This window comes from Phaseolus vulgaris, chromosome 7 (genome assembly GCF_051622355.1).
Source record: "Phaseolus vulgaris cultivar YP4 chromosome 7, ASM5162235v1, whole genome shotgun sequence".
Taxonomy (NCBI): Eukaryota; Viridiplantae; Streptophyta; class Magnoliopsida; order Fabales; family Fabaceae; genus Phaseolus; species Phaseolus vulgaris.
Window position 1 is genome coordinate 53549793 of NC_143504.1, and position 27025 is coordinate 53576817.

Sequence of the window (27025 nt, forward strand, 5' to 3'; positions counted from 1 at the left end):
AAAAGGAAAAAAAAAAACTAGTAAGTTGACCACAGAGAAGTTGTTTATCTCTGGAGAGTTCAGAGTGTTGTAGAATAAGGTGGAAATGAATAATTGCGCATACGTAAAGAAGTTATTTTTGACATATATAGTTATAAAATGATTAGTTGTCATAAAAAGGTAATAACATAAGAAAGATTATATATATATTATTAAATTATTAATGGATTTTCATGAAATTTCTGTGTTTGAAATGCTAGGAGTTATTAAAATTGATATTTTTATTTGGTTATGAATTTTTGGAAGAATATTGCAACATTTGAATATAAATAATAAATAACGTAAAACGTGGCGTGAGAGAATGGTGAGAGCTAGGACAGAACAGAGGGACAGCTGGGGCTTGCACAGAAACAACAGCTCAAGGGACTATTTTCCATTTCCATTTCCATTCCATAATGAGGGATGAAAGGCATTTTCAATTAATTAATAAAAATAGCATTATTATTATTAAAAATAATTATAAAATGTGTCTTCTTAGAGTTATAATTGTGTTCTGGGGCCGTGAAAGAATTCTATGGTGGAAATTGTGATCCTAAAGGCTAAGCTAAGCTAAGCTGGAAAGAAAGAGAAAAAGCCCACCTGTGAGAGTGTGCGTCTCTCTCTCTCTCTTTCTCTGTGTGTGTGTGTCTGTGTACTGCTCCGTCTGTGCTGCTGCAACGTGCTTAACCCGTTTGTTTCGAATTCCAATATTGGTATTATTATTATTATTATTATTATTATTGGTATTAATATTGGGGAAGTAGTGAGAAAAGGAACATTGGTTGAAGAGAAGCAGTGGAGGGAGGAAACAGAAGGAAGAGGAAGAAGGGAGGAAGAGGAAACAGTGCGCACCTTAGCATGGATTCCTCTCCGTCGTCTTCTCTCTCCTCGCTCGCTTCGTCCCCACGGCATCATCCACTCTCCAATTGAGAAAGGCACCGATTCCCATTCCCATCCCCACTCTGCCTGACATAAAGCCAACCCTAACTTCCATCTTCTCCGTTCTCACCCATTTCAATTGCAACAACTAAAACAGGAGAACCGAGACACCAACACTAAGAAAGGAGATGTTGTGGCTCATGAGATTCTCGGGGTTTTTCTCCGCCGCAATGCTCGTCATTCTCCTCTCCCCCTCCCTCCAATCCTTCCACCCCGCCGAAGCCATCCGCTCCTCCCATCTCGACGCCATCCTCCGCCTCCCGCTCCAGACGCCGCCACTTTCCTTCCGCCGCGCCGCCCCATTCCGCAATGCTGACAAATGCGCCTCCAATCGGACCTCCATTCCCGAGAACACCAGCGTCTGCGATCCCTCCCTAGTCCACGTTGCCATCACTCTCGACGTCGAATACCTCCGCGGCTCCATCGCCGCCGTTCACTCCATCCTCCAGCACTCTCAGTGCCCGGAGAACATCTTCTTCCACTTCCTCGTCTCCGAGACCAATCTACAATCCCTCGTCAAATCCACCTTCCCGCAATTGAACTTCAAGGTCTATTACTTCGATCCGGAGATCGTGCGCAACCTGATCTCCACCTCGGTGCGCCAAGCCCTCGAACAACCTCTCAACTACGCCAGAAATTACCTGGCGGATCTTCTCGAGAGCTGCGTGGGAAGGGTTATATATCTAGATTCGGATCTAGTCGTGGTGGACGACATTGCGAAACTGTGGAGCACCAGTTTAGGTTCTAGAACCATCGGCGCGCCCGAGTACTGTCACGCGAACTTCACCAAGTACTTCACGGCGGGTTTTTGGTCGGACGTGCGGTTCGCGGGCGCCTTCATGGGGCGGAGGCCGTGCTATTTCAACACGGGTGTGATGGTGATAGATCTGGTGCGGTGGCGGAAATATGGTTACAGCAGAAGGATAGAGAGGTGGATGGAGATCCAGAAGAGCGACCGGATCTACGAACTGGGTTCCCTGCCGCCGTTTCTGCTGGTGTTCGCGGGACACGTGTCGCCCATTGAGCACAGGTGGAATCAGCACGGGTTGGGTGGCGATAACGTGAAGGGGAGTTGCCGGGACCTTCACGCTGGGCCTGTGAGTCTTTTGCATTGGTCCGGTAGTGGCAAGCCCTGGCTCCGATTGGACTCCAGACAGCCCTGTCCGCTTGACGCACTCTGGGCTCCTTATGATTTGTACGGACACTCTCACTGATTAAGCCAGGGTAGTCGCCGGTAAATTCCCTCCACTGTTTTGTCACTTCTCTTCATTTAATTTAATTCTCATTTCGGTCTATTTTTTTTATTATTATTTTGTTCCCTCTTCTCTTCTCCTCTCCTCTCCTCACTGTGAACAAACAGATAAGATATTTTACTTCACCAATTTTTATTAGACTTCGTTTCTCAGGCCATTTGTATTCTACACACTATCTTCTATTTTGTGGTTTGTGCTCTGAAAATAAATAAGATAAAATAAAGAAACGGGTGGTTCTTGAATTTCTTCTTGTACGTTGTTTAATTTCAGCAATGATGTTTAGCTTATGTTGCCTCTCAGCAAATATAGGGTTCAAACTGTCCCGTGCCCAATTGAACTGAGTGGGAACTGGGAATTGAAGTGGAGAGCAGAAATTGTGCTTTTTTGTAATGCATTAATTTAAATCACTGCAACTGTCGTTGCTTAATACTTTTAATTTGATTGATTTGGTTCATGGCTGGTGTGGTCTCTGTTTATCTGTCTGGCTCACGTTTGATTATTATTGGGAATTTGCTCTTATTTCATGAGACTGTGATGTGTTCAGCAGCTAACCGGTACAAACCGAACTACGGATTTAGTACCTAGGCGAGTGAGGTTGGTGGGTAGCGGTAGCCCATGTGCAAATATTGCGTTTGTCCTTTTAAATATTTTCAAATATCATGTGTTTGTACTGGGAAACTGGTGCCGCAATTCTGCTTGCTAGTGCAAAGACAAGAGAAGTTGAATTGTTGTGTTATGGCTTGGTGTAGTTAGTCGTAGTTAATAACATAGTAAGGAGGAGGTGGAGGAATACACGTATATTGTTGTGTGGGTAGCTTAGTTGGCCACGTTTACATTGATAGAAGCCAAATTGAACAGAGAGGCTAGTTTGAGATAAGGGGAGGGGTATCTTTGCCGGCAGCAGTAGCCAAATGAGGCATGAAAACTATCCAATGAGTTTGTGGATTGCGTTGGCAACTAAGCTTAAAGCTGAGCTCCGCGGAATCTCTGAGGGAAACACTGCTTCGGTGGCTGCGGCGGAACACTTCGTACGGTTTTGTTCTTTTCGCCGCACGGATATTTTTCAGTTCTTTCTGTTATCCTCTCTCTTCTAATCAATGATAATGTAATTTTATGTTGGAAAGATAAGCACGTTATATGAAATCATAGGAAAGATGTCAGTAGGTTGAAGAATCATGTTTGATTGTAAGTGTCTACATAATGAGAGGGTAAGGAACCGATTCCAAACGCCCTTGGGATAACTTGGAGTCTTCCGGGCTCCATGTGGTAGTTACGTATTTTTTAATTAATTTTTATTTCTTCAAATATTATTCGAGAACAGAATAGAAGAAGCCACTGTGATCGGTTAGAAAGGAGTCTATCGATTGATTGTTTTGTCAGAAATTATATAATTTGAAGTGGGTAGGGTATAATCCTTTCCAAATTATGCTTATGTGAGCAACGTCTTTGGCTTTTAGCATTGCTAGGCTAGCTGGGGCTATATTAAACTTGGATTGTAAATTAAATTATGGAAAAAAGTTCTATTGTCGGGTTTAAGTTAATATACTTGGATTAGGACGTAGCAACAGATGCTTGAACCTATGATATATTCATTCTATGGGACAATGGTGAAGGATCAATATTTAGACACTAACACGTTTTTGCCAATTATTATAATAAAGAAATGCATGTACCTCTTTTTTAAAAAATGATTTAATAGTATTGTTTGGAGGGTTCTAGAAATATGAAGGATGGACACGGAAGGCTGGGACAGGGATGAGGCCAAGCCAAAGACAGGCATAGCCAAATGACTTCATTCATCGCCTCAATTGATTATTTAGTTATACGGTGTTCTAACTGAATAATTTGAATTTCAAGATTTTATATTTTCATTTTTTTTTTGCCTCTTTGCAATGCAATGGCTTCATATGCATGAAACGGACAAAATTAATATTCTTTAAAAAAACTGGTTGTCACCAACATTTCAATGGGTAAAAGTAGTTAATTCATGCGGTTGGAATTGGAACCTGATTCATTTTTCTTTAAGCTGCTCTTTTTGTGGATTTATTGGTATACCAGTAGAAGTTAAGAAAAGAAGCTCATTGTCACAATGTGCGCAAAACTGCAGAATGCTAAGATTTCTGACGGCTCTTTTTGGGTGCGAGAAGTTGGACGAGGTTGAGCTCTAGCCAATTTTAATCCATTGGTCCCCATCTCCTCGTGGTGTCGTTGTTCTTGGTTTTAGTTTTCCAACTTCGTTCAGAAGTCATATCATAGGATGATATTTAAAATGGCAAGTTAACAACGATACAAAATTAAAAAACTCCATTTGGGCCCTTTAGTAAAGGATATATTTTACGTCGCCCTATCTCAAGTAGGTCCTTGTCTCAACGTCCAATTTGGTGTAAAGAAAGTTCCACCAATCATTACGTGCCCATAATAAAATTAACAGATAATCCTTCTTCAAATAATTAGGTAAGCTGTCCATGGTTTTGATGCGGGCACGCTTACACAACATCCTATTTTCTAATGTCTTCTAATATCACCTACACTGTCTTTGGATACACCATATGTACTGTACTGTAGAGTTTGAAAAGTATGCGGAGAAAGGAGGTGCATTGTTCACAATTGGATGTACGTGCTTCATTGGAAAAGGTGGGGAAGAAAAAAAGAAGAGGAAGGGTGCCCTTCGGTGAGGCGAAGAAAAGAGGGGAATACAACTGCATTAATATTTTACCCCTTGCCTCTCTCTACATAGACTTTAATTTTATCCTTTTACCCTTCTATATTAATATTTTATCTTACACTTTAATTTTACATACTTTCTACAGTTGAATCACAACATCCACAAAATAATTACTTAGAGCTTTTTTTATAAATTTATTAGCATAAATTGACCTAATTGGACTTTTTTCTATCTTTTGTAGGTCCATTAAAGAGGATAACTTTAAGAGGAAGGAATGTATTTAACATCAAAGAAGACCTCCACACTATGAAAGAATACTAGAGTTTTGGTCAAAAAACTACAAAAAGACTGGAACTCAGCTGGTTTTAGCAAGACCAAGTCAATATCTTTTAGGGCGAAACTTTAGCTTAAATAATTGTGTAAATTAGTTTAGGATTTTGGGCATCGATTTATTTTTTGGCCTTGTATTTGGTATAATAGAAAAGTGTGTGTGTATAGTAATAAAGTGTGTACATATTGTAAAGTGATTCATCACTTAACATGGGAATCATGAGTGTGTGATATGAAAAACATGAAGGTCTACATGACTCTTCCTCTATAGAGAGGATCCCCACCAATTAAGAGTTGATATTTGTCAATCTCTCACATTTTAGAGGAATTTCTCAAATGAAAGGAAGACACTTGTCAACCTCTCATTTGAGAGGATCATAAGCATGGAACATGTGAGACCACTTGTCACCTTGTCAATGGAGTGTTTTTAGGTTAAAGTACTTATATTTAGACATCCAAGTCTTCTATAAATAGGAGTGCACCTCTCTTGGATTTTTTTAACTTGGAATGAGTAATGAAATGTTGCCCATTTATGGTCATTCTACTTGTTCCTAAGTTCTTCCTAGGTTAGTCTCCTTCCAAACTTGGCCTAGACTTTTTCCTAATAAGTGGGTCTCACCTCTCACTTTCACTAACTCCACTTTGAACCATTGAAATTCCTCTTGAGTTTCTTGAATGCTTCCGCTCCTCAAATATCCTTCATCATCCATTCAAAGAAGAAATAAAAAAGATGACTACTATAAGAAGAACATTTTCCATCACTTTCCATTTCATGTGCATGAGGGAATTTATTGTGTGAAGACATAGGACAATGCTCACAAAATTCACAGTAGGTGGTGGATGGAGGTAGTGTTGAGGCAAACCTAGACATAATCGATCACATGCCATTAAACAAGGGAAGCATAATAAAAAACATATGGTTGGATCTAATGGTAGCCAATGTAGATTGGAGAAAAGTAATATAAAAATATTAAGACAATGTGTGTATGAGAGAATAAAAAAGATGACTACTATAATAAGAACGTTTTCCATCACTTTCTATTTCATATGTGTGAGAGAATTTATTGTGAGAAGACAATGTTTAGGACAATACTCACAAAATTTCACAGTAGGTGGTGGATGGAGGTAGTGTTGAGGCAAACCTAGACATAATTGATCACATGCCAGTAAACAAGGAAAGCATAATCAAAGACATATGGTTGGATCCAATGGTAGTCAATGTGGATTCGAGAAAAGTAATATAAAATTGTTAAGGCAATGTGTGTATGAAAAAAATGACCTTGTACTTATATTCAATATAAGTTTCAAAATTATTTATTTATGGTCAGATTTAACCATATACATTGCAACTAAAATGTATTAGTTGAAGGTTTGATCCATGAACCACTTCGTAATTTACTCATCCATGTTATTGTTCAATTTTGTTCACTAACTACTTAATAATATTTAATGCATGGAAATACTACTTGGGAGATGCATAGTTCATCCTGGAAGTTCAAATTATTACTTCATATCATGGGTTTAGATGTCACTTGAAAGAGTATTCACAAAGAGGTCCTCAAAATGCACAAGAGTTTTTTAATCATATCATGGACCTTTGAAAAATGCAATTGAATATTTATGATTTTGAAAAAGTATTTCCTATACTGTGAAGTGATACAACACTCCACTATTTTTTTGAGACGTCGTATATCTTAATATTGACATGTTGCATTCTTTACAACTTCCTTCATGGAGTCGATAATGAAAGAACTTTGGTTGATGAAGTTAATATGGATTTGACGAACTGTTGGGATGACATGCATGCTACACAAGTTGTTAAGGATGATTATAAAGAAAGTGTCAACTTAATAAGGGACATGATATACATGTATGCTACACAAGTTCTTGTGGATTAGTTATGAAAGACAACACATAATATAATTTGATATTGTTGTTCATTGTACCATGTTTACTATAGTTAAATGTTAAAGGTTTTCAACCTTTCCACATTTAATATTTGTGCCATGTGACTTTTTTTTATAACATGTACTACACTTAAGTTGTTCTCGGGTACAAAATGAATAGGGTGAAAGAAAAAACACAAGATTTTAACTACAAACTTTGTAAGTTCATCAAATGGACTAAGAGTATGGATCTTATATTGTTAACAACTATGTTAGATGAGTCTCGAAATGGGAATAGACTTGACGAGATTTGGATCACTCAAACCTACACATTGTTGAGACATTATGTTAGTCTTACTATTCTAGCATTACAAAAATTAATGTTAAAAATAGTGAGAAGAGCCCAAAGGATAAGTGGTGGGAGATTCATTAATCTTTTAATGGGTTAAGTGACTTGTTTTACACATTTAAATAAATTACGGGGTAACATTAATTGTTTACAACTGCAAAAATAAAATTTATCAAAATAAATTCTTGTAAGTTTAACTATAACTCCTAGCATATATCATATATATGGAGATATATAATTATAACAAATGATATAATAAAATAGTTTTAACAGTTTGGATCCACACGTGCATTATTGATGAAGAAATGATGAAGGAAAAATGTATGATACTATTTATATATTTGGATCTATGGTTTTGCATAAAAAAATAGAAAAAAAAGAAGAAGAAAGACAACAGGCTTTTGACTCTTTACTCCTTTGCCCCTGTATAGAATATTCACGTGGATATGAGAATTGAAAATATTGATGAGTAAAAAGGCGGTGCATGGAGGAAAAATGTTCAAGAGCTTGTAATTGATTATTTCTTTAGAAATAATCGATTATGCAATGATACACAATCGATTATACTATGTATAATTAATTACTGTCAAAAAGCGATTCTTAACTAAGTGCATGTTAAACTATTGAGAAATAGTAAGTGAATATGAAGATGTTGAGAAAAAGGTTTAATTATTTTATCTTATTTATTGATATAATCTTTAAAATATACTTTCATTTAATTGAAACTTTATTTTTAATATTTTTTATATTATGTTTTAATAAATGTTGGTTTAGGAACAAAATTTATATTTAAATTATGTGATTAGTAAAATCGAAATTAACTAAATTTAATATTAGTATTAAGTTAGTAAATTATATATATATATATATATATATATATATATATAAACAAATAAATTTGCATATAATTTTCACATTTTTTATCTCTTTTAATCAAATCATATCATATCATCATTTTATTATTATTGTTATTTTTTGATCAAATCATATCATATCATCATTTTATTGTTATTGTTAATTAATTCAAAAAAATTCACAAATAATAATTTTTTAAACTTTTTATATTCGTATAAAAAAATCTAACTTCATTTCCAATTCATTATTTCTTTACTTATATATAAATTAAAAGAATTAAAGTAATTTATGTAAATAATTTTTGTTTTATTCAACATTTTAATTCATGGTCGTCCATTATTTAAACATATTTTATACCATTATCAGTAATTTTTTACCAAAAGACATATCGATGACTTATTATATAACACAATTATTTTTAATATTTTTGTATTCATAACAGTCAATCTACTTCTAACTTTTTACTAATATTCTATCTAAATACAGTAACTTTGTTTATTTTTTTATAATTGAAATAACCTCATTTTGAAGTCTTTTTCACCTCATTTCCTTTGTTCTGACCAAGTTGAAATGAATCATTTACATGTTGATATCGTTTTATTTACATGTTGATGTCGTTTGTGGGCTTTGGATGTTATAAGATGGTTTGTATTGTGGAGCAAGACCGTCCTAGAAACAGTGGGTGGTGTATGGTTTGAGAGTGTGGAAGGGTCATTATTACAGGAAGGAAAGGAACAAAGTGCAGAAAATGAGCAAGTACGAAAGTATCCAGTATCCAAGAAATGGAGAAGAGGCCTTTGGAACCTTTACAGCTAGAAACCATGGTGTGATTTAAGGGTACAGGGGACCATACAAATTCCGTGGTCCACCAATGTTGTTTCTTCCATTTTCTTGCACGCAGACCCACATTACATGCCTCAAATCTCCCTCTAGACAAATACCTCAATGTCACACAACCCTTCATTCACGTGGAACGTACATGTTTTTGTTGAAAAACGACCAAAATGGAACACTGTTTGAATCTTTGGGGTGCGGACCTTATCTTTTGTTAGATTTTATGACAGACATGAATGCTTTTGTCAATGGTTGATCAACTTAATTTGCTTTGCTGTTGATGGAGGAAGGTCCTTTCTGATATAAATGCATGCAGAACTTTCCTCACCAGCTTGCTGCAGGTTTTAACTCCCTCTATTAATGTTGATTTCCATATCTTTAATGTACTTGTGTTGAAGAGCACATATAATATAGGTTATGGTTTTGGTTACAAACTCCATTCATCAACTTGGATTCTTCCAAACACTATCTAAGTGGTGGATCCCAAAAAACAAAACAAAAAACAAAAGAATTTGTTGTTCCTTGTCGAATTATTACGTGTCATCATACAATTTCTGGTGGCGAGGTCTTGTTTGGTATCAACTGTTGTAACAGTGATAAGATGGAAGCACGTTCAGAAATCTATCAAAATGAAGTTGACTTATATAGATGGGAACATACAACAGAAATCAAATATCCCATTTTTGCTGTGTTTCTAGATAAACAAAGACAACGCTTTATACTTGTGTCATTGTTGATTTTTTTTGTGTAAAAATAAAACAATTATCCTCATCTTGATTTTTAGCTAAAAAACTAATTTCTAATATCATTTTTTACCTATTTCTGTCCACACTGGTTAGCATACAGAGAACAATTTTGGATACAATTCCCTTACATCATTTTAATGGTGCTCTGTACTTGGAAAAATTATAGTTTTACTTAACGTCCTATTTTCATTTGCAGACGGAAATGGAGGATGCCTAAAACTGCGAAGTGTGTTACCCTCCCTATATGCTTTTATTAATAAGCGAAAGAAATATATAAAAATAAAAAAGAAAGAGGCACAATATATTTTTAGGCAAAGGGCTAAAATTTGTGTAGAAAGTTTCATCATTCAATATAATTTTTAATGTTTTAAATATTCATAGCATAATAAAAAAATATCATATATTAATATTACCAATTATGTCGTAAACATTTTTTTAGTATTTATGTTTTGAATTATAATAATAATATATAAATAAACAAAAATAAATAAATTAAATATACCAAATTCATCTCCTCTCACTTTATTTTTATTTCATTTCATTTAAATAAATTTACTTTTTATTTGTTTTTATTTTCTTTCTCTCTTATTTTTTTTCTTTTCAACCTCTTTAATTTTTTTTAATCATGTATGCTTTATTTGAATTTGATGAAGTATAGTTTGTATTAAGAGAAACATATGAAAAATAAGCATAAATTTATGAAAGTTTGTGATTAGTGTGATAGGTGTAATTGATAAAATATTTTTTAAAATAGATAAAAGTGTAATATTATGAATTTATTTTTGTTGTTAAAATTAAATTAAATTAAAATATAAATAAATTGTCTTATATATAAACAAATTAAAATTTATGCAAAAATATTTTACAAATTTTGACACATATATTTCACATAAATAAAAATCCTAAATAAATAAAAATTATAAATAATTTAATGTCCTATTTAAATAATATTCTTAAATTATTTAAAATATTAAATAAATGCAAATCTAAATTATTTAATATCGAATTTAAATAAAAATCTGGAATAAATAAAATATCTAAATTATTAAAAATATTAAATAAATATAAATCTAAATTATTTAATGTTGTATTTTAAAAAAAATCTGAAATAAATAAAATTTCTAAAGTATTCAAAGTCCTAAATAAATAAAAATTATAAATTATTAATGTGCTATTTAAATAAAATTCTGAAATAATAAAAATTTTAAATTATTCAAAATCCTAAATAAATACAAAGCCAAATTATTTAATATCATATTTAAATAAAATATGAAATAAATAAAATTATAAAATTATTCAAAATCCTAAATAAATAAATATCCTAAATTATTTAATTTCCTATTTAAATAAAAAATGAAAATAAATAAATAAATTTAAATTACTCAAAATATTAAATAAATACAAATCTAAATAATTTAATATCATATTTAAATGAAACAAAATAAATAAAATTCCTAAATTATTCAAAAATTCTAAAAAAATACAAATCCTAATTCCTATTTTAATAAAAATATGAAATAAATAAAATTCTAGAATTCTTTGAAATCCTAAATAAATACAAATCTAAAATATTTAATATCATATTTAAATAATTAAATATTAATTTTATTAGTATTATTATTTTTATATTTTTACCTTATTATAATTAATACTATTGTTTATTATTATTACTTTTAACTTTTATTAATAATATTAATAATATTAATAATATTATTAAATATTCTTGTTATATAAGAAAAACTAACATTCTTGTTCATTCAACACATCAAAGTGGTTCAAATGCACAAAATCATTAAGTAAAAACAAAGACATCTTAGCAATTTCACCATGAGTAACGTGACTTTCTTTTCCTTTCTATTCTCAATAACAAGGAACTTCCACACTCTATCTCTACAAATTCTCGTTTGTCTTTCTACTCACATCAAGGAAAACAAATAACATGCTCTCCCATGTTCATTCATGGAAACAATAATACATTCATGAAAATAAACATTCATGGAAATAAACAGAGCGATAAATATTAGTATAAAATTGTAATTTGATAATGTCATCCATCAAATACTTAAAAGTGATTGTTGTTGAAAGTTGATAGATAGTATTTTTAAAATTAACATTAAACAAACTATCACAATTGTTTTATAATCCATAACGGTTTCATCTATATATAACAATAATTTAATTTAATTTATAATTATTATCGTACGAATACGTAATGCACAGTTGTTGTGTAGAAAATTCATTATATATGCTACATTAATTCAAACTATAATTAAAAATCTCAATGTAGACAAATAATCAACATATATAACAAACATGAATATCAAACTAAAAGAAAAATATCAATACATATATATACACATATTTAAAGCTTAAATTTAATTAAGGAAATTTACACTTCTAACTAAATGAAATAAATATTAATTTGTTCTACATAATCTAATATAAAATTAAATCATAAACCTAATCATATTAAAAAAATCTAAAGTTTAATTAAAATTATTCCTACTTTAATCATGTATACATAATTTCTTTTTATAATATATAAATATAATTATAATGGTTAGGTCGAGTGATGGAAAGGTCGATACTTCGTCAACATGATGAAAGCTAAACTAAAATAAATAAATTATAAAATAAAAAATAATGTATCAAAGTATAATAAATAGGTCGAAAATATTTATAGTATATTTTAATAATTTCAATGTACGAAGAGTAAAAGTTTAGTTAAGTCAAAAGTCCAACAAATGAGCACTATAAATAGATGATTTGCTTTAGAAGTAAGTAGAATGATTTTATCAACAAATTGATTCTGACTTTATCATGAGAGCATCTGCCGATACACATCCACTCAACATCCAACAATAAGGAGTCAACCTAGAACCCACATAACCGAATTTTACATTACATTGGCTAACAGTGGCGGTTTCATGACAACTCTTGTTGGACTACAACGCTGGCAAAGATAGATGAGACAAGAAGTCGCAACCCAAAGTGTGATGGTGGTGCAATATTCTCACAACGTTGAATGTGGTGGTGCCGGTGCAAGCACATGGCACGGTGGAGGAGCAGCGAACTCACGACACGGTGGTGGAGGATTACTGTGGTGGCTTGTCGACACAGAGAAGCTTAGGACAGGACAAAAACGGAGGTCTACAAGAAATGAAAACGCAAAAATACATGTTTTAAAAAACGACAACAAGAAGGTGCACAAGGGTTTTAAAACAATCAATACAAAAAGTGAATAAAAAAAATAACCGCATCGATTCCCATATTGAACCGGTGTAATATGGTCGTTTGTTAATTACACAATTGATTTAATATTGACTCACATTTATTATAAAACTGTGACCGCATTTTATTTATAAGAGTTACAGGAAAGCTCTACCGGTACATTAAATAAATAAATAAACATGGTTACACGTGAAAATAAAAAGTTATAACTTTCATTGAATGAGTCAAAGACATTTCGTATAACACTTCCTTAATATCAGGGAATCACCAGACACGATCCAGAGATCACTAAGCATGTCTTTAGCAATCACTTATTTGATCCATGCAGCCAAGACCCAAGTCAACTTACTAAAAGAATTTCTGAAAGGAAGAAAATGTACGTTTTTCATAATATCAGAAAAATTTAACTAAACACAAACATTGACTTGAACGTCAGAATGCAATTGCAGGTACCCCGCCGACCAGACGAACATGCGTGAAAATGAAGAAAGATTTGAAGAATCATATAACTGCAGGCACGACAACCATCGTGTATTGATGTGGATCAAGAGGCACTGACATTCATACAGTTACAAAAGCTAAATTTATTTTTTATTTAAAATAAGCATTTTTTTTCATCAGTGGCATTATTTCATAATACATACCATAATAAAAAAAAATAGCATACACCATTGTATTTGAAAACTAAAGAATTTTAAAAGTGAAACAAAATTTTACCACCTACACGTAGCACAGACGCGAACACTGCAAGACTTCATAGTTTAGCAGTCTGAGATCAAGCATTACGAAAAATACATGCTTTATAAACAAAAGAAGAGGTTAATAATTATTGTGGTCCCAGCTCATGTGCAATCACTTCTTGTGATAACGGTGTTGACTTAGACCTTCAGAAAGTGAGTGTAGCACAACTTGGAATTGGTTTTCGTTTATGATTGTTCTTAAAAATTCTGAAAACGATGTTAACTGTGCAAGTTGTAGTGATGATATTTCCTTTCAACCTAACACACCCTAACTTATTAGAAGCCCCCTTGTCCACTTCTTTTAAAAAACAATTTTTTTAATGGGGAATTTATTCGTTGAACTTTGCAAGTGATTCTCAGAGAACTTCAAAAAAGAACTACAACTGGTGATGCCAAAGCCCAAAGCAAAATCTTTGTCAAATTTCCTTATCCACTCATTCTAGTAATAATATTACTTCTATATATTTAGTGGGTTTCTATTTTACGAAGTCAATAAAAACATAAGATATATACGAGTTCAATGAGTACATATTATTATTCCCCTGAAGTGTCAGCAAATAGCTGTAAAGTAATATGATCTTTTTATATGCCTTTGAAATTTTGGTTCCACATAAGAAAATAGATAATATTTAATCCAACAAATCTCTATTCTTAAAAACAATATTGATATTTTGATACTTATATATTACAACCACCTAAAAAACTTCAATTTTTTTCTAATTTTATCCTAATATCGTTGCTTAAAGATTCTATATTAATTAATGATGTTACTACTCATGATATATAACTGACGTATTAAGGTATGAATATCCTATATTATCCTCTTCTTGATTTTTTATTTGTTTATTTATTGATATGTCCATATTATCACATCTAGGAGAAATTTATACATAACTCGGAAACGTGATCTTGATAATATAAAGTTACTTTTAAATCAATGAATTTATTGATGTACATCATTACAAAATACATTCCCAAGTGTATTTTTACATTCTAAACAACTATTTAAAATTAGGTACTTATATTTCTGAGAGGTCATTACAATATCTATTATTTTATATTTTAAAATTAAAAATATATTTTATTTTGGGAATGTTTGTTTATAGTTTAGAATGGTTATTTCGAAATAAGTTTTGGAATGAGAATTTCAGAATTAAAATCATACTCGAGAATAGACATTTTGGAAATCACGTTCCAAGAATGCATGAAGGATAATTTTTAGATTTTCTTAAAAATAAAAAAGGAGTGTAGAAAGACACTTGAAGAACCATCCCAGTTTTTATTCTCCATTGCATTCTGTAACCATTGCATTCATTGCCGAGAAAAAAAACACCATGATTTTAAACTGCACTTTCATATAAATTGAAATTTCAATTTTATTATTTGAAATGTGTATTTTAAAATGTATAATTCTTAATACAAATCTAAATTATACATTAAGAATACAAAACATCTATTTTGGATTGTATATATCAAAATATATATTTTTTTAAGTCGTTTGATACAAAATTAATTTTTAATAATAATAATAATAATAGTTAAACAAATAATTACATAACATTTTGTCATAAATCATAAGAATACACCGCGTGTATTAATGATAAAAAATTCTTTAGCAATCAATTTTTTTAATTTTAGAATTCAAAAATGTGAAAGTTTGATGTGAATGATCCCTTCATCTATGACACCATGAGCTAACTGCAATGTACTATGGATTTTCTCCTTGCTGACGAACTTTTTAACACATGTTCCCAGTTGATCATGTGCCATATGATGCCAACGATCTCCCTAAATATACCCTTCATTCGTTGAGATGACATTAGATCCTTAAAATATTAAAATAAATAACCACGATAAAATAATAATATATACACAAAACAAGATAAATTACTCACCAAACAAGGATGCTTTTTTGTAGTGACACTGATCATGTCTCCCCATCATTTGGCCTATGTGAGCAATGACGTGGCAAACTAACAATCTATCTTCATGCACCCTAAGAAGTACGTACAAGTATGACACTAATCAAAACTAGTAAATGTATTTGACTACAGATGTTGATGATGTGAAGTCAATGTCAATAACAATGTAGTCGATAAAGTGCAATCGTCAATCATCAATAACAATGATTGCACCTACTTCAAATGGTGAGGGAGACCAATGAACGGTCTGTTATATCTAAATTATCGTAGTACACACTTCTACAAATGGTGATTTGAAGACGTCTCAAGCCAAATATATCTCAAGAACATGGATATCATCTCAAACGACCTACTACGACAATGGTCATAGGGAGTCTATATCACCCTAGCATAGGTAAAACTATCTATCTAGACGCGCACAACACCAATTATACATATATGACGTCTAGTCACATAATGTGTTGTTTGAGGGATAACCTTCTTATATGTGAAATTCATATACCTCCTTCCCATATATGGAAAGTGTTTATATATTCACGCTTATTGTGTGATGAACAAAACATTATTCATATATTTAAATGTAAATAAATCTAAGTTGTTCAAATTATATATATTATTTATCTGTAAAAGTGTGACATAACCTTCCAACTGCTTTATTTGAGAAAAACAAGCATCCCTCACCCAAGAATAAAGGTCCAACTACAAACCAAGATTCAATAATTACTTTCTACATCCCCCATTTTTGTACTTGCACCTCACAATTGGATGAAATGACCAAATTATCCTGTTCGCTCCTTCCTCACTTCACCCCACCACCTCCCTGACAGCTATCATTGCTATTACAGTAGCTCAGACATACTACACTTAAGAGAAGACAAACAAAAATAAAATTCATTCCAGAACAAGCTCTCTCGAACATATGGAATGTGTTTTGAAAAATAGAAAATCTTTTCCAGAATGTATTTCATGAATTTCGGAAAGTTTTTTCTAGAATTTTTTTTAAAAGATATTCCGAAAGTCACTTTAAAGTAGGGTAAAATAGTATTTTCAAAAGCTTTAAGGGTTCAAGTTAAAGTTAATGGGGTGCAGGAAGCAGTTTCCCCAAAACCCACCAAATGCCAGGACAAAAAAATAAGCCTTTTCTACTAAACATATTCAATTAAAATGACCATTATTGAAAATTCTTAACATTGTTTTATTATACGCACATGATGTATCACTTAGAATATTATTTTGAGATTTAGTTTTTCTTTTAAAATTTTCACATATTAATATCTTTAGTTTTTAAATAAATAATTACATATTTTGTATCGTATACACAATTATAAATTACAGTAAAAAATAAACAATAGTCACATTAATATCTTTAGTTTTTAAAAATAAACAGTTAATTATAAATTACCGTATAAATTAAAAAATACTTCCATATTAATATCTTTACTTTTTTAAAATTTAAATTTCATAAATACGATTAATGAATGCATAGTAATCATTTAATGAACACGTGAATTCAAATATTCATTAATAACACCATTAAAACTCACTATCCCTTTAAATTTCCCATTAAAACTGGGTAGTTACTTTTACATTAGAAGTTGTTTGTCCGTTTTAATTTTTTTAACTTTAAAAAAACTTTCTTTTTAAAATAAAACTGTATGACAAATCTTTTAAACGAAATTGTTTATTTTTTTTATGCTTATGAACAACAGAACAATAACATGTTTGTCTAACTAAAATCTCATTTCTTTTCTTAATAAAGGAATATGTTTATTCAGTAAGTCATTTTATTAGTATTTCATTTGAATCGAAAAATATTCTTCTTTTACACTAGAAAATTGGTGTACTACATTAAATAAGGTAAAAATGGAAAAAGAAAAAAAAAACAGCCTATGGAATGAATGCAACACATGCATAAACATAGGATTGAAGAAGGTATAGAGGTCATTCATTTCATTATAAATTATTAAAAACATATATAACTATGAAGTGGCAATGAAAAAAACTGGGCTAAAAGGGACCAAAACATTATGCCTTTTTCTATAAGTTTTTTATCTTTAGTTTTGCTAATGATTGCTTATACTTTTAAGAACTTATTTTAAAAATTGTTTGGGCAAAGTCTCTTTTGAAGGAAACAAAAAAGGTTAAAAATATGGTGGGGAAAACATGCGTTTAATTAAAGTTTAAATCAGAATTAAAAATCGCTTTTCACTTTTCCTCTGCCTCGAGCAGCTCAATCACTTTTTGGATATTCGGAGTGCTGGTTTCATCACCACCTCCACAAGGTCAATATTTCTTCAGGTGTCTGCACCCCTATATTTTTCTTCTTGTAACCTATATTTTGAAATATCCTTGACAGCTTTAAGTTTTGGGTGGTTTTAGAATATGTGTTGTATAAGTAAAATGTGTTTTCAAAATAGTAAATTTAGAAGATAAAAAAACTATATTATTTTTGGAACATATTTTTTTAACTTTTGGAATAGTATGTTCCGAATTTATAAAATATGGTATGGAAAGGATATTTTAAAATGGTTACAAACTATCTTTGGAATAATAGGTTACCAACTGTCATTTCCGGAATATAATATGCATTTACTCTTCCATTTCATTCAACATTTGTCTTTTCAACAAATATTATGGATTACTAATTTTGGAAGAAAAATAAACAAACTTTATCTTTCTTTTTTGTGAACAATTCTTCCAAAATCACCCACTAACCATCACAATGTTGTCGGAAATCACACATGTTTGTCTATGTCCACTAAGAGCGCTCTAAAATCACAAAAATCGCACAGAATACTCACCATCACTTGCTCTGAACAGTGACAACAAAAAATGACAGAGAAGAAGGAGATGCTATGCTTGGATTCTTAAAACCTCCCAGGATTAATTTTTGTCAATTCACATTTCTAATGGGGTGCAGGAAGCAAAATGTAGGGGTGCAGGAATAAACACCATTTTTCTTCTTAGTCTAGGAGGGACTTGTGGGTGTTTGGGTAGTCGCACGAGTGGTTTAAGATAGGAAAACAATAATAGAATAAAAATATATATCAAGTATGTACATGGAAGAATTTTTCCAAACTTGCAAGAATTGAAGAGGAAAAGATTAGAAAATGATAACAAAAATCATAAAAGAGACACCAATGTTTTCTATATGGAAAGTAAAAATTCACAAGTACAAGGGAGTCAATCAAGCTCTATTAAAATAAAATATATATACAAAAGGATCAGGTCAAATACACAAACAAGTATTTAGAACCAGCCAACACATCAAAACTTTCTAAAATTGAAAAATAAAGAAAGAAAAACCTAAAATGGAGTAACAATGCTAAACTTTAACTTGTTATCAAATTTCAGCTTGATTCAATGGTGAACAAAGTGAAAATCATAATTTTACTAAAGTTGTTCGGTGAATATCCAACCAATTTTCTCCTCTCTTTCTCTCTCTCAATGTTTGTGAAAATTAACACTTTCTCTTGACCTATCAAACCCTTCTCCACTTGGATTAAGTGAGACAAAATGGGATTAAAAAGTTTTTTGCTTTTTAGATGCATAGTTGGGAGCTCAACCCAACACATCTCCCCTTCACGAATACGTGGATGTGATCGTCAATCCGACGATCTCACAACAAGCTTTAAGCTTCTGCCTTGACAATGTCTTAGTCATTATATCAACATATCATTGTAATCAGTTTTATCTAACTCCAACAACTTAGCATTTAAAACAACAGGTAAAACCATATTTTGTCTACCACCTTGGTATTCAATGCAACTATAGCACTAATATTAATAATATGCACAACTACAAGCAAAAGTGTAAGATATGAAGTACTCATTCCTTGGCGTAACGTGAAATGTAGCACCACTATCATTATCCACATGCTCTCATTTGATACAAGATTGACAAACTCATAATCACGAAGAGGAACAAGATCACCACATGTCATAGTAGTAACATGATCATCATCATGATTCTTCTCTTTCTGCTTGCCATTGTTCTATTTTTTCCATTAAAAACAATTTCTTTTGAATGTGCCTAGGTTTATTATAATAATAGCACTCCACATTCTTGTATCTTGACCTAAACTTGGTCTTGTTCTTCTCTCTACCATCCTTCGATTCGTTTTTTTACATATTCCCTTTTTTTTGGGACAAACACCTCAATCTAAGATGAAGAACCATAAGTCTTCCTTCTCATCTCTTCATTAAGAAGACCAGACTTTTTCATTTTGAAAGAAACAATGTTATTAGGGGTTGAGTTTGTAATTGAAATAATAAATATCTCACAAGACACAAGTAGAGTATGCAGTAGTCATTGTCCTATAACTTCATCATTAAAATTGATATCTGATAACTCTTAAATTTTTCATGTTTTTATAAGCTTATATTATTCCATAATATCTTTCTTATTTATAATTTTAGCATAGATTTGTATTTTCTATAGTAGATAAGAGTCGTAGTATATTAAAAATTGTATTTTAAAGATATAACATTGTATTTTTTTAATAGACCATTGTTGATTTATTCGTTTATATTTTTTTAGATATCCATTTGAGTTGATCCTTTTTGCAGTAGATTTCTGACTTTTGGAGCTTCAATGTAGACTGTTTGATGCATTAAACGGTTTACGGGCAAAAAGACAATATAATATAGGATTTCTTTGTAATTTAGTGTTCAACTTAGGTCCATTTATTTTTAGTTGTTTCAAAATCTTATAAACAAGGAATAGCTTAAGATAACTACATACATGACTTCAAATTTACATTACAATTTAGTTAGTTCTCTATTTTTCAGTTTACAGTTTATAGTTCTTGGCTATTCAAATTCTTGACTTTCTCTCTTCCTTGTCTCGTGTTTATTCTTCTATCCATTACATTTTATCTTCTTTTATGTTTTCTGTCATGTAAATTTAAAATTGGAAGATTATTGAATTCTTGAAATGGAAGTTATCAAGCATGAAACCGTGTTAGACTATTGTCTATTCAAGTTGTTTTCTTCTCTTAATTTTTTTAGATCTTAATTTTTTTAGAATTCAGTTCTTGATTAAGAAATGCTTTCTTTGGATACATAAACCGTTTGGTTCTTTGTTTTCATTAAGCAAGGAATTCATATTTTTGTTTTTCGCATTCAAAGTTTAAGATAAATTGACCATGGTTTCTGTTTGATGTTTCACATTAATATTTCTTTTTCATTATTACAATTTTTTTTAAAAATTTTTGTGTTTACATTTCAGTTCATGTATTTAATTCTTTTCAACTTCAGTGTATTTTAATTATAATTTCAATTCTAATTATGTTCTATTTTTTGCTCCAAGTTGTTACCTTTTCAATTCATTAGACAATATATTTTTTAATATATTATTTGTTTACATTTTTCTTGTTTCAAGCTTTAAAGAATACTATTGTTTCCTTTCAATTTCTGTTGTTTACATTTTCGGTTGCTTATAGTTTTTTCACTTTTACATTTTTTTCATTTACAAATTGATTAGACACCGAGTTTTTCATTGATAAATCTACCAAACAATCTGGTAGACGATGGTTTATTAGACCGTATGATAGTTACCCTTAATCTTTATAATTTGTGAATTCATATGTGTTTTACTTGTTGCCTTAAATTCAGTTTGTATTGTTAATTCGCTTTTACATTCATGCATTGAATAGTCTAGTATAGTTATATTTGAACTGTCAAATATATACTCTATTTTTGTTTCATCACTATAATTTTAGTTTCTATCCATTATAATACGAATTTTTGAATGATGTTTCTAGTTTTCATTTAATTATTTTGCATAATTCCATTTAATTTTTCGTTTCTATAGTTTGATTGTTGTTAGATAGTCTAATAGAAGATTGTCATTAGATGATGTACTTCGTTACTTTATTTTGTCTTAGTTTTCTGTAATGTTTCTATTGTTTTGTTATTTATTTTCAATTACAAACCTCATTAAACCCCCCAATTTGAATTCGTGAAAGGAAAAAAATTACAAAATAATAGATTCAATTGACACGTGTTCTCAAGATTCGACCTAGGTTTTCCTCTGTATTACATTTGAAGGGGAAACTTAGTTTTGTTTGAGAAACTTGATGGGAATGAAGAGTTTATCAATACTCATTTATAACCATTGATCTTAGTTTTCTGTAATGTTTCTATTGTTGTTTTGTTATTTATTTTCAATTACAAACCTCATTAAACCCCCCAATTTGAATTTGTGAAAGGAAAAAAATTACAAAATAATAGATTCAATTGACACGTGTTCTCATGATTCGACCTAGGTTTTCCTCTGTATTACATTTGAAGGGGAAACTTAGTTTTGTTTGAGAAACTTGATGCGAATGAAGAGTTTATCAATACCCATTTATAACAATTGATCTAAGAGCTCTTGAAACTCATTTAAGTGATATAAAATGGAAGAAATCTCCTTATACCTTAAATTCATCAAGTAATTCAACAAATACAACTTATTATTACTAGACTTAGAAGCATACAAGGACCCAATCTTCTCCCACAAAGTTTTAGCATGTGTCTCATTAGCAATGTTATTACAAAAGTTGTCTTTTACATATTGCCGAATAAAATGAAACACTTGTTGGTGCTCAAAGTCCCATTATCCATCAGACATAGAATCCGATTTTCGAGTAGTAAAGATAGGAATATGAAATTTCTTCGCAAACAGCAAGTCTTTCATCTTGCCCTTCCACAAATGATAATTTGGACAATTTAAAACAATCATCTTTGTATTTGTCTCTATCATTCAAGCAAGTAAATATAGCCCAAAACTAAGGAACTCTAATGCCACTCTAATAAGGAAAACAATAACATAATAAGCAAAAGTACCAAAGTATGCAATAAAAATCATTTCACCAAAATTGCAAGAATATGTGAGGAGTAACAATAATAGAAAATGACAACAATAATTACAAAAGACCCACCAATATTTTTAACATGGGGAAACATTGTGCATGTGAGAAGTAAAAACCCACGGACATAAGTCAGTTAATCAAGTTTCACCAAGATCAAATACAGATACAAGAGAGTTAGATCAAATAGACAAACAAGTGTTTACAACTAGCCAATACATCAAAGCAATAACACTTTCAAAATTTGAAGAACAAAGAAAAAGAAACCTAAAGTAGAGCAATAACGTGAAATTGATTTCTCCAACCACATACTTCTCAACGGTCAAAATTAAGAATAGTAGGTCGTAAACCTATCGGCAAATTTCAACCTAAACATGTTAACTATTTTTCTTGCTTCTTGGGTTAAATGAGACAAAATGAACTTGTGTTTTGGACTTTTTAAATAGATACTTTGGGAGCAAAACCCAACACTTTGTAAGTTACAACCATGAGATTATGTAGTTACTAGTTTAGGAGGGACTGTACTACAGATTATTAAATATCGTATTACTCGCGTCCATTTTCTGCGTAAATTCGTATTTTCCTTATCGCTTTAAAAAGACAATAAGCCATATATGAGCATGAAGTCCACTAAGAAAAACTGTGTCCAGATACTGAGTATGAATGTATTATAGAAAATAAAGAAAACGAGTTTTTTTCAAGTTATCGATAACTTTTGTCTGACTTTAATATCAATAGACCCCAGAGCAAATGGACAAGATGCATATTTATCCTCATTCCCGGAATCAAAATTTTGAATTGCCCCAAATAAGGGAAAAAAAACAAAAAGCGGGGCCTTATACTCTTAATTTCCTATACTGCCTTTCTTTCATCTCTTGCTCTTAAGGCATACATATTCCTATTGCCTACCACTTCTCATGGGACTTTAATATAGTCCAATCATTAACAACATGTCTGAAAATCACTACTAAACTCAAGAAGTTGTCACCTGTACTATATACAACAACTCCTATGGACAAACAGAAAATAACACAATTGAGACTGAATCTACTTAGTAAGAATGTTTCAGCATATCAATTCAGTTTCATCTCGATGCTATACTCTCTATGCAGGAACTTCTCTGACTCTGAATGTATAAGGAAGAGTATTTTGAATCTTTCTTATTTATCTCTACATGGTACGGTGGCTAACAAAGTAGAGGTAATCTGGGTGGTTTGCCTGCAAATTCTGTAACCAGTCAGTAGCAACTTCCAATAGAGAGTCCACTTTCTGCCATTCAGAGTCTCTACTAGGAGCTAGCATTGAGCCTATCAACTTATAAGCAGCAAGGCTAAAAGTGGGAAGAGATATATTTAAGGATCCATCATCATCACGAACCTTCCTGCTACTAAACTTCGGTTGCTTTTTCCCTGTGACATATAAAGCGATACCAAATCAGGTACAATTGTTGGGAACTTCACTACTTGCGTACTTGAAATTGTCAGAAACTAAGAATGAAAGAGAGAAACAACTTCTGGAGTCAGTTGACAGGGAATGGTAGGTCAGGAAAGATGCATCCACCCTCTTGATTGATGATATGACTGGTATTTTATATATTGGATACCTGGACCAAGTTCAATTTGTCATGAGGACAAAGAACAATTAAGTGAAAACTTAAATTACAACAACAGACGAACTTTTTAACCCCTACCAAGCCACAGAAAACCAACTAGAAGGTGATATATCACAGCTTCTACACTTCTTGAGTAAAGGAAACTTAGAAGCAAGAATGGAAACCTGGGAGGAAAAAGAAATTGTTAGTGTCCAAATCAAGGGGAGATTTTAATAGGTAGATCTGAAAGGACGAGACTTGCCTTATCATGTAAAGGAGGTCGAATATGTGGCTGAGCTCCCTCGAAGAATTCATAGACAAGCTCCTCAGCTGAGCAGTTTGTCTCCTGAGAAGACACAACGCTATTGTCCTCTTCAAGTCTCCTACACAGTTTCATGTCACCAATTAAGATGTTAATAACCAGGCAGCATCTTAAACGTCGTAATGGTGGGCATGATGATGTTGTCAAAGAAATAATGGAAAACAATATCATGAAACTGGAAGCATAATTAGGTTGAGAGAGCGTTAAATAGAGGAAGGAATATCCATCCACTACAAAAAATTTACCAAATTACGAAGATCTGACACATAAAATTTACTAAAGAGTTTCACAAAATCTATAATCCATCAAATAAATAGGGAATGAGACATCAACAATAGAAAATATGGTGATCTTGTGTATAGAATGGTTGTCCTGTAGACTTTCATGTGACACTTTCAAGTCGATGTGCAAACACTTGGGAAAACTTCACAATTGAGTAATACCAAACCAATGTAAACAACGAGAAATGCAAATAGAAAGATCCATTAAAAGTTTAGCCAATCAACTTTTAACACCTAAAACTAAATTCCTTTTGAATTCACAAATATAGTGAAGAATCAAGCTTCACCCTTTATCAAGGCCTCACACAAATTTATACCATAATTCTAAACAGATAACCATTTAACTGACCAAGTTGCTTCAATGAAGGTAGACGCAGTGAACTGATAGGTTACAACTTGGTTGGCAATAAATGGTTATCACTAATATGACTTTTTGGTATAAATTAGTGTGAGGCATTGATACAGGTCAAGCAACACTTCAAGCATAAAAGGCCATGAAAACTATAACTGTTGTGCTGAATTACTTCTGCCAATACGATATGCATCACAGAAAATGACAAAATTCCATCCTACCAAGCATGAATCTTTGGTTCTCACCATTTTGTTATACCGGACAGATAAAAACAACATGATATCAATATGAGAACACAAGTTGTTCCATGACCAGAGTCAGAAAATACAGCAAAGCAGAAGTAGGAAATCACTAAAAATCAATTTTGACAAAGCTGAAAGAAAAGTTTGATGTGACGCAAAACCAATAACAAAAAAAGAAAAAAAAAGTTATGACAAATGGAGAAAAATTATAAGCATTGGTGAACCAAAATGGAGAAAAACAAACTACCTCTCAGCATATAGCTGAATTGCAGAGAGGGAGGGCGTATAATATATTTTTGCGTCCTCCCCTCCGGCATGGCTTACTGGCACCTCTACACCATAGGCGATCCATTCTGTGTAGGATTCCCACAGATCCTCGAGCACAATATATAGGCGACCAGTCCTATTGTTGGAACTGGAGTAACGAGTTCCGCATCCTTTCATTTTAGGCTGCACAATCCAAAGCCAAGCCCCACAAGTTACCACAAACAAGCAAAGGAAGTGATAAAATAAACAATTAAAATACCAATCATTACCAAGCATGCAATTATGTGCAATTTTACTTTTCAAAATAAAAAGAAGAACAGTTACAAAACATTGCAAAAGCATTATGAAACTTGAAAGTTAGTAGCCTAAGAAACAAGGAACACAAATGAAAGCATGTCAATTAAACGATTAGATTGAAGACCTTGTAGGACGAGTGAGCAGGGACGAAGGGTGTGAATGCGTCCAAAAGGCGATCCAGATTACTGAGACTGGCAGTGGTGGACAATGCCGGTTCGTAAGAACCGGTTTGCAAATCCGGTTCGACCGAGTCAGAGTTGAACTGTTTCTGCTACTCTCACTGCAGTTTTCGAAAAACTGGAGGACTGTAGAAAGGCTCGAAACTGGTGGTTCTGTTGGAGTAAGAACCACTGGAGTTCGACATTTCGGAGAAATGAGAGGGGCGCTAAAGGATCAGAGATTTTTTGCGGAAAAATAATTGTGAAGGAACGGGGAGAGGTTTCTGGATGAAGAATTGATGTATGAGAGGGTGAAGAACTGCGAGGTTTAGATTTGGGGAGAAGAAGCACTGAAGCAAAGTGAAAGAACGAGGACTGTGTTTAAGTAGTAGTGATTGGTATGGCGAGGGTCGTAACATGAATGAGACACTACAAAAAAAAATTATTTTTAACAGGGGTTATATTTGGCGTTACCAGCGGTTTTAACCCCCGTTAAGTGCATTACCCGCAGTTTGCCTTTCCCCTGGAAGATCCAGCGTCGCTATTCCCGGCAGTTCTGAAAACCCCTGTTATTCCCGGCGGTTCTGAAAACCCCTGTTATTCCCGGCGGTTTTCAAAACCCCCGCAATTCCCAGCGGTTTTTGAAAACCCCCACTATCTCCGACAGTTTTGAAAACTCCACCATTCTCGGCAGTTTAAAACCCCCGCTATTTTCAACAATTTGAAAACATTCACTATTTTCGACAGTTGAAAATTCCCATTACTTTTAGGAGTTGTATATATAAAAAAAGTAGGTGATAAATAATAAAAATTTAAATATAATAAAATAAATTACAAATAAATTTTTATCTAAAAGTATAATTTACATTTTTAAATATACGCTTTCCATATATT

General features: G+C 32.0%; 2 protein-coding genes across 4 annotated transcripts; one reads left to right on the top strand and one right to left on the bottom strand.

Annotated features, from left to right (window-relative positions):
* Nucleotides 1–285: 285 nt before the first annotated feature.
* Nucleotides 286–5492, top strand: LOC137830229 (putative galacturonosyltransferase-like 7). Of its 3 annotated transcripts, none has more exons than XM_068637421.2 (2): nt 286–2191; nt 5117–5492. In XM_068637421.2, the coding sequence occupies exon 1, from the start codon at nt 1086–1088 to the stop codon at nt 2169–2171; it is 1086 nt and encodes a 361-aa protein (XP_068493522.1). In that variant the 5' UTR covers nt 286–1085; the 3' UTR covers nt 2172–2191; nt 5117–5492. The 3 variants fall into 3 exon arrangements, with proteins under 3 accessions (XP_068493522.1, XP_068493524.1, XP_068493523.1); XM_068637423.2 differs by lacking the exon at nt 5117–5492 and adding an exon at nt 2755–3353; XM_068637422.2 differs by lacking the exon at nt 5117–5492 and adding an exon at nt 2481–2664.
* A 17945-nt stretch (nt 5493–23437) lies between these two features.
* On the bottom strand, nt 23438–26816 carry LOC137829416 (uncharacterized). The gene is made up of 6 exons (XM_090304851.1): nt 26781–26816; nt 26098–26241; nt 25657–25859; nt 24475–24595; nt 24312–24397; nt 23438–24224 (listed from the first exon to the last, which is right to left on the bottom strand). Exons 1-6 carry the CDS (start codon nt 26814–26816, stop codon nt 24056–24058), a joined length of 759 nt encoding a protein of 252 aa, XP_090160977.1. The 3' UTR covers nt 23438–24055.
* Between the last annotated feature and the right edge of the window lie 209 nt (nt 26817–27025).